The sequence below is a fragment of the Ranitomeya variabilis genome, chromosome 1, assembly GCF_051348905.1.
Source record: "Ranitomeya variabilis isolate aRanVar5 chromosome 1, aRanVar5.hap1, whole genome shotgun sequence".
NCBI lineage: Eukaryota > Metazoa > Chordata > Amphibia > Anura > Dendrobatidae > Ranitomeya > Ranitomeya variabilis.
In genome coordinates this window covers 808825992-808834324 of record NC_135232.1, presented here as the reverse complement: position 1 = coordinate 808834324, position 8333 = coordinate 808825992, and the positions used below count along the sequence as shown (strand labels likewise).

General features: G+C 47.2%; 1 protein-coding gene across 1 annotated transcript; it reads right to left on the bottom strand.

The window, feature by feature from the left end:
* Positions 1 to 2093: 2093 nt before the first annotated feature.
* On the bottom strand, positions 2094 to 3573 carry LOC143769515 (thymosin beta-10-like). The gene is made up of 3 exons (XM_077258184.1): positions 3436 to 3573; positions 3225 to 3332; positions 2094 to 2309 (listed from the first exon to the last, which is right to left on the bottom strand). The coding sequence occupies exons 2-3, from the start codon at positions 3322 to 3324 to the stop codon at positions 2284 to 2286; spliced, it is 126 nt and encodes a 41-aa protein (XP_077114299.1). The 5' UTR covers positions 3325 to 3332; positions 3436 to 3573; the 3' UTR covers positions 2094 to 2283.
* Between the last annotated feature and the right edge of the window lie 4760 nt (positions 3574 to 8333).

Here is an 8333-nt window from a genome sequence, read left to right as displayed (position 1 = left end):
AATTAGTAAGAAATAAAAAGTATCATCTTTAACAGTGTGATGGATTTACAAACATTACTGCGAGACTGAACACTTCTGCCCTAGCAACAGGTCCTTTACAAATTCTGCCCTTCAGCATGTGGACGGAAAATTTACAGCATATTAGCCGTGTGCTAAAGCCATCTAGTCTTTATAGGCGCTTGTTCAAACATTGAGAAAATGCATAACAAAACTGCAATGGTAAAAAAACTGCACCAAAAGAGAATGACATTTCTGAAGTCTAGTGCAGTCTCCCAAAACTTTTCCATTGTAGATTTTTAACCTGGTTTTTCTTAAAGGGAACAGGTCACATGAAAAACACTAGTAACCTGCAGATGGCAAGAAAGGTTCTCCACTACTAGGACCACCACTTCTGAAGCCAAATATTTGGCCCTGATAAAATAAAGTCTATACTCACCTCCCCGTGCAGTGTCGTTCCCATGGTGTCAGCACTCACTCTCCCTGGAGCTGTGGTGCCGATGTCCAATCAGCGCGGGTGTCACTGCACCTTCGGACATACTGAACATGAAGGGGAAGTCCAGGATCAGCCAATTCCTGGCTTCCTCTTCATGTTCAGTTGGTTTGAAGGTGGAGACCATGACACCAGTGCTGATTGGGCACCAGCACCACAGCTCCAGGGAGAGCAAGTGCTGACAGCAGAAACTGAGCCAGCACAGGGGGGGGGGAGAGTGTATAGACTTTATCAGGGCCAAATATTTAGTTTCAGAAGGGGTTGTCCTAGTAATTGACAAACTCTTTAATAGCAATCTGAAGCCATACCTACTGGGAGGAAATTGACTTGATTCCTCCCCCCAGCTGTGTCTTTCGGTCACAGAGGTGGCACCAGTTCAGTGGCCACTGTGAGGAGAGCAACAGTAACTACACCCCCTGGCACTGACTGACAGCTGACTATAGCCAAGCTGCTGTCAGTCCGTGCCAGGGGGCACAGTTACAACCGCTGCTCTCTTTACAGAGCGATGACAACCTACACCACCCAAATTAATTTCCTCCCAGCAGCAGGGCTCTAAGTGCAGGCTCAGAACTAGAGATGAGCAAATTGATCGGGTCCCTACCTATTTGGCAAGATATAGTAGTTAACCGAATAAGCTGCAGAGGGAACTTTGCTTCCTGGATCGCTCCAATAATTAGCTCTTCGGCTCCACAGCTGCTTGTGTTGTGGCTGGGTGACAGTCAGAGCACATGCATGAGAGCCCACAACCAGGCTCTCCATGCATGTGTCGTGACTGTCAGCCACATCACATGCAGCTGATTATCGGGAGCGCTCCAGGTATCCTCTACAGCTTATTCAGTAAACCACTATACCTTGCCAAATAAGCCCTGACCCAAGCAAATTAGCACATCTATTCAGACCACCATTAACCACAACACGTGTTTTGTTTTTTTAAACACAAGACCTTTAAAGGGAACCTGTCATCCCAAAAATCGAAGATGAGCTAATCCCACCATCATTCTGTAATGCTGTAGATAAGCCCCCGATGTATCCCGAAAATGAGAAAGGTTAGATTATACTCACCCAGGGGCGGTCCCGGTTCAGTCAGATCTGATGGGTGTCACGGTCCAGGGCCTCCCATCTTCTTACGATGACGTCCTCTTATCTTCATGCTCCGGGGCAGGGTCTTTGACCTTTCCCAGCGCCTGCACACTGCAGTACGCCCACGCCGGAGTGTGAAGACAAGAGGACATCGTAAGAAGAAAAGAGACCCCGGACCACGACGCCCATCAGACCACCCCTGGGTGAGTATAATCTAGCCTTTATTTCTCATCTTTCAGGATACATCGGGGGCTTATCTACAGCATTACAGAATGCTGTAGATAAGCCCCTGATGCCGGTGGGCTCACCTCATCTTGGATTTTGGGGTGACAGGTTCGTTTAAGTCTGAAGGATGGCAGTTACCTCTTCAATGATCCACCCATTCAAAAGCCACACATCTTATACCAAGCTCTTCCTGCCAACACTTTCCTAGTGCAGAAGAAACCCAACCTTTCTGCAAATGCTCAATGAGTACATAGCCCAAGCTCCTACCACCATGCATAGAATGAACGGCAAACTCAGATTATTGCACAAAATTGTTTATTCCATTCAAACACTGAACAGGGAAGACAGACACAACATTCCCTTTAATTTTTTTGGCATTTCTTGGTCCGACAGGTTTGGTTATTAACCTTTTCATTCACAGTGCATTTTAGCCTCCAACACTGGTGTCAAGTCATTATGTGGGGTGTTGAGATTCATCCATCACCAATTCAGTTTTGTTTCTCTTGCTCAATGGCTGGAAAAAGGGAAAAAAAGCTGATTAATATAAGGTAGAAGTACAGCACCCTTTAGAGGAGACCTCTCAGCTCATGGGGACAGTAAGGGTACTGTCACACTATACGATTTACCAACGATCACGACCAGCGATACGACCTGGCCGTGATAGTTGGTAAGTGGTTGTGTGGTCGCTGGGGAGCTGTCACACAGACAGCTCTCCAGCGACCAACGATGCCGAAGGCCCCGGGTAACCAGGGTAAACATCGGGTTACTAAGTGCAGGGCCGCGCTTAGTAACCCGATGTTTACCGTGGTTACCAGCGTAAAAGTAAAAAACAAACAGTACATACTTACATTCCGGTGTCTGTCCCCCGGCGTTCTGCTTCTCTCCATTGTGTCTGCGCCAGCCGGAAAGCACAGCGGTGACGTCACCGCTGTGCTCGCTTTCCGGCCGGCGCTCACAGTGCAGAGAAGCAGAACGCCGGGGGACAGACACCGGAATGTAAGTATGTACTGTTTGTTTTTTACTTTTACGCTGGTAACCACGGTAAACATCAGGTTACTAAGCGCGGCCCTGCGCTTAGTAACCCGATGTTTACCCTGGTTACAAGCAAACGCATCGCTGGATCGCTGTCACACACAACGATCCAGCGATGACAGCGGGAGATCCAGCGACGAAAGAAAGTGCCAAACGATCTGCTACGACGTACGATTCTCAGCAGGATCCCTGATCGCTGCTGCGTGTCAGACACAGTGATGATATGTATGGATATTGCTGGAACATCACGGATCGTACCGTCGTAGCGATGAAAATGGTACTGTGTGACAGTACCCTAAGGAATGTGGGGTAGAGATTTGTTTGGCATTCCCAAGCTTAGGTGACAGCTGATAACAGGGAACAACAGATGCAGCCATTCATCCAGCAGATTACTTACTCTCTTTTGTAGGCAGCGGGTTCTTCTCTTGGGTCACAGTTTTCTTCAGTTTGGACTTGTCAAATGTGCCAATTTCTCCCAGATCTGGTTTGTCTGCCATGGTGTGTGCTGCAGAGACCAGCAATGCCAGGGTCAGGACAGTAACAGCTCAGCACAATCACACCCCCTGCGGCCATAACCAGCGCGGCCACACCGACATCCCCGTGCTCACCTATCACTGAACGCGCGGCTCACAAGCTGTACCGGCTGCCAGTCTCCACAAGAGGAACAATGGGAAAAAGGTCCCGGCCCCCTTTATATAGCCGACCCAGCCCAGAGGCCGCGTCACTGCTTCATATCATTGGCCGAGACTGGGAAAAGTTCTCACGTGACGCAGCCCAAGGCTGGGTCAGAACCGGCGGGCACGTGTGTGCTGCAGAACAATGGCTGGCGGGAAAGCAGGGCTGTGTGCTGCTGCGCTGTACTCCTCTCACATACTGTCGGAGTGTTGTGTTACAAACAAAAACGGCCACTTATGCATTTAGTGGGGGGCTTGGGGACTAAACTGTGAGGGGAGAAAAGCTCAACAGAAGCTGCTGCAGTCAGAGAAGCAGCATAGGAATAAAGAGCTGCCATTAATTCAGTCATGGAGCCAGACACCCTTGTGGCATTGGGTTTACACAGGAGAAATGTATGGTAGTCAGGACACATCCTAGCAGGAGGAATGACAGTGACCCTCCCGAGGAGAACATGGGACGCCGCGACACATGTAGTGTGGCATGTCAGGAATTGCTATGGTATCGCCTGCGACTCAGTCACAAATGTGCTGGATTTTCTGTCCCAAGTCGCACGCAACGAACCATAAACGTCTGTACAAGTCACACGCAGCTTGTATGTGACGCCTGTGCGATTCGGCCATTTATTTTATACTAGATGGTGGCCCGATTCTAACGCATCGGGTATTCTAGAATATGTATGTCCACGTAGTATATTGCACAGCCCACGTAGTACACTGCACAGCCCACGTAGTATATTGCCCAGCCACGTAGTATATTGCCCAGTTACGTAGTATATTGCCCAGCTACATAGTATATTGCCCAGTGACGTAGTATACAGCACAGAGCCACGTAGTATATTGCCCAGTTACGTAGTATATTGCCCAGTTATGTAGTATATTGCCCAGTGACGTAGTATATTGCCCAGCCACGTAGTATATTGCCCAGTTACGTAGTATATTGCCCAGCCACGTGGTATTTTGCCCAGTTACGTAGTATATTGCCCAGTTACGTAGTATATTGCCCAGTGACGTAGTATATTGCCCAGCCACGTAGTATATTGCCCAGTTACGTAGTATATTGCCCAGCCACATAGTATATTGCCCAGTTACGTAGTATATTGCCCAGCCACGTAGTATATTGCCCAGTGACGTAGTATATTGCCCAGCCACGTGGTATTTTGCCCAGTTACGTAGCATACAGCACAGAGCCACGTAGTATATTGCACAGCGACGTAGTATACAGCACAGAGCCACGTAGTATATTGCACAGCGACATAGTATACAGCACAGAGCCACGTAGTATATTGCACAGCGACGTAGTATACAGCACAGAGCCACGTAGTATATTGCCCAGTTACGTAGTATATTGCCCAGTGACGTAGTATACAGCACAGAGCCACGTAGTATATTGCACAGCGACGTAGTATACAGCACAGAGCCACGTAGTATATTGGCCAGTCACGTAGTATATTGCCCAGCTACGTAGTATATTGCCCAGCCATGTATGTCACAGGTTAAAAAATAAACATATACTCACCTTCCGAGGGTATCCTTGTAGTTCTGTCGCTTGTGTGCGGTGCTGTCAGCAGCTTCCAGTCCCAGGGTGTGATTACGTCGCGGTCACATGACCGTGTCGCGGTCACATGATCGTGACGTCATGACAGGTCCTTCTCGCGCAGGCGCGCAGGACCTGTGATGACGTCGCGGTCACATGGCAGATTCTTGTCGCACAACATCCTTAGCACCGGAACCTCCGCTTGCATGGAACGGTCACTGGAGCGTCGCGAGGAGCGGGAAAGGCGGCCCGAGGTGAGTATATAATGATTTTTTATATTTTTATTATTATATTTAACATTAGATGTTTTTACTATTGAGGCAGCATCAATAGTAAAAACTTGGTCACACAGGGTTAATAGCGGCGGTAACGGAGTGAGTTACCCGCGGCATAACGCGGTCCGTTACCGCTGGCATTAACCCTGTGTGAGCCGTGACTGCGGGGAGTATGGAGCGGGCGCCGGGCACTGACTGCAGGGGAGTAGGGAGGGACTAATCGGACTGTGCCTGTCGCTGATTGTTCGCGGCAGCCATGATAGGCAGCTGACGAGACCAATCAGCGACTTGGATTCCATGACAGACAGAGGCCGTGACCAATGAATATCCGTGACAGAAAGAAAGACAGACAGACAGAAAGACAGAAGTGACCCTTAGACAATTATATAATAGATGGCAGAGTCCCGGCTACGAAATGGTGGAGCGATAGCATGTCACACACAAGTTGCACAAACGTTTTTTGTGAGGCAGCACGTTGCCATGTAGGCCCAGGTTATAGTTTGTGGGACTGTCAATTTTCCCCAAGAAAATGATGGTGCAAACATAAAGTAATGAAAAACTACTGGGAAAGTGGCATGAACAAATGGGGGAAAAGAGGTTGATGAAAAAAGGGGTAAGATAAAAACTCCCTGGCTAGCCTCCAAGGAACATGGTGCGTATGGCAGGATTAGGTCTGCTGTGTGTCCACGCACATCGGACATGCCAGCAGCAGATTTTCTACAGGTATCAGCATTGTGGAAGAACTCATCATGAACACGTTGCTGAGCAAAGTGTAAACTGAGAGATGCTGAAGACTTGACTTCCACAGCCTATTCATTTATGCTGTGGAGATTCACCTCAGATTGCATTCCCATGCAATTCCCATTCTGGCCTTAAGTTTTTTCCTGACGATGTCTTCTGTGAATCTGGGGGGGGTTGGGTCTTCTGCACCGGACCCTCCCCTTGCCTTCTGTGTTTCTACAGTCACTGATTATTCATGGACCTGATTTTGTTATGAAACTTTGCGTCATCACCATCATTGGGTGGGCGGCACTTATACACTATGAGATTCAATGTCTAGTCTTCAATAAAATGTTGCCGGACTCGGCGCATGCACAGATCAAGATCGGACCCGAGATCCCGAAGACCAGGTGAGGAATGTCACACTGAGCACATGCTGCCCACCCAATGATGACAGCGCAAATTTTCAAAGCGGAGGCAGATCATTGAATAATTAAAGAGGACATCCGGCACAACCGTCCAAAGATAAAAAAAAAACTTTATTGTGAAACCATTAAAAAACTCAGCATCCAAAATTACATGTTAAAACTGAATAATCGGGAGCCTGTAGAAGCCCAGGAGGCAGGTGGAGGTACAGAAGAAGACCCAACCTCCCCCAGACCACCCCAATGCACAGAAGACGTTATCCAAAGAAAACCTAAAGCATGGTTAGAAAAGAGGCACTGATCAGACTGCTTCAACAAAGGTATCAATTTAATCAGTGTTAATAGCGCCACTATAGCCAAACCTTTTATTTACATAGTAACATAGTTATTAAGGTTAAAGGAAGACTTTAAGTCCATCTAGTTCAACCTATAGCCTAACATGCCCTAACATGTTGATCCAGAGGAAAGCAACAAAAAAACCCATGTGGCAAAGAGTAAGCTCTACCTTGGGGAAAAAGTTCCTTCCCGACTCCACATACGGAAATCAGACTAGTTCCCTGGATCAACACTCTAACAAGGAATCTAGTGTATATTCCCTGTAACATTATACTTTTCAAGAAAGGCATCCAGTCCCCTCTTAAATTTTAGTAATGAATCACTCATTACAACATCATACGGCAGAGAGTTCCATAGTCTCACTGCTCTTACAGTAAAGAACTCGAGTCTGTTGTTATGTTGATAAATCCTGCATGCCCGTGGACTTATTGTAGCCTATTTGTTAGTGTACTTGGGCGATTTTCAGGTCAGCTCTGTGTGGAAAAAATTACATTTACATTGCACAAAAAATTACATTTAGATTGCACAATGCACACTGTGAGGATTCTCTGGTGCCCACTTTGAGTGGTCATGACTGCAAGTATGCGACTTGCATACTTCCAGCCACATACTAACTGAACTGTATGCAGCCTTCCCAATACACTTCCATTGATAGAGGTTGGATACAGTTCAGTCGGAACTTGACTGCTTGCATGCAAATCATATACTTGCCCCCTTCTCTCCCGGATTCACAAGCAGCGTCAGACTGGGGTGTCTGGGGCACAAGGGAAGAATTGACCCAAGGGCCCACCCTACCCCTATATGCAAATAACTGTTAGCCATTAACATCGACTGTAAAGCAGACGCAGATCCTGAAAATCAACTGTGCATACACCATAACTGGAATGTACAATTACAGTAGTTTGCATTAAAGGGCTTCACCGATCCATGGGCTCTACAGTATAGGTGATAACTTATTTATCGCTTGAGTCCGACCATTAGAAACCCACCGATCAGAAGAATTGGGAAATTTTATCCCTGACAGGACACTTTTATCCCAATTTTAAAATGCAGCGGCAGGTTGGATGTCAGACCGCAGCTCCATTCATTCTCCTTGGGGCTTCAAGAAAAAAACAAGTGGTGCGCTAACAGCCACTGAGGGAATGAATGGATCAGTGGACAAGTCGCACACTCTGCTCCCGTCTAATGGGGATAAAAGGTCCACATTATGTCTGTCAGTGTGGGTCCCAGCAGCCGGACCCCCACCAATCAATAACTTATCACTCATTCTGTGGAGAGGTGATTACTTGTTTTCACCGGAGAACCCCTGTGAGTGCATCTTGTTCCAAGTTTTTAATCACTAATAGAAATAAAGAATCTTCTAATTAATATCAGAGAGAACAAATGACCGCCATACATAACACAGTCCACTATACGAAGACCAATAATACCACATACAAGGGAGAAATACCACCACGCCATGACTGGACTACATATTACGACCACATAATGACTGAATAATACCACATACTGTAGAAGGGAGAAATACTGCCACACCATGAC

Bases quoted from the DNA above. Each gene is read 5' to 3' on its own strand.
- LOC143769515 (XM_077258184.1), bottom strand. From the start codon at position 3,324: ATGGCAGACAAACCAGATCTGGGAGAAATTGGCACATTTGACAAGTCC. The intron at 2,310-3,224 runs GTAAGTAATCTG...CCCTTTTTCCAG, and splicing joins CCCGCTGCCTACAAAAGAGA to CCATTGAGCAAGAGAAACAA.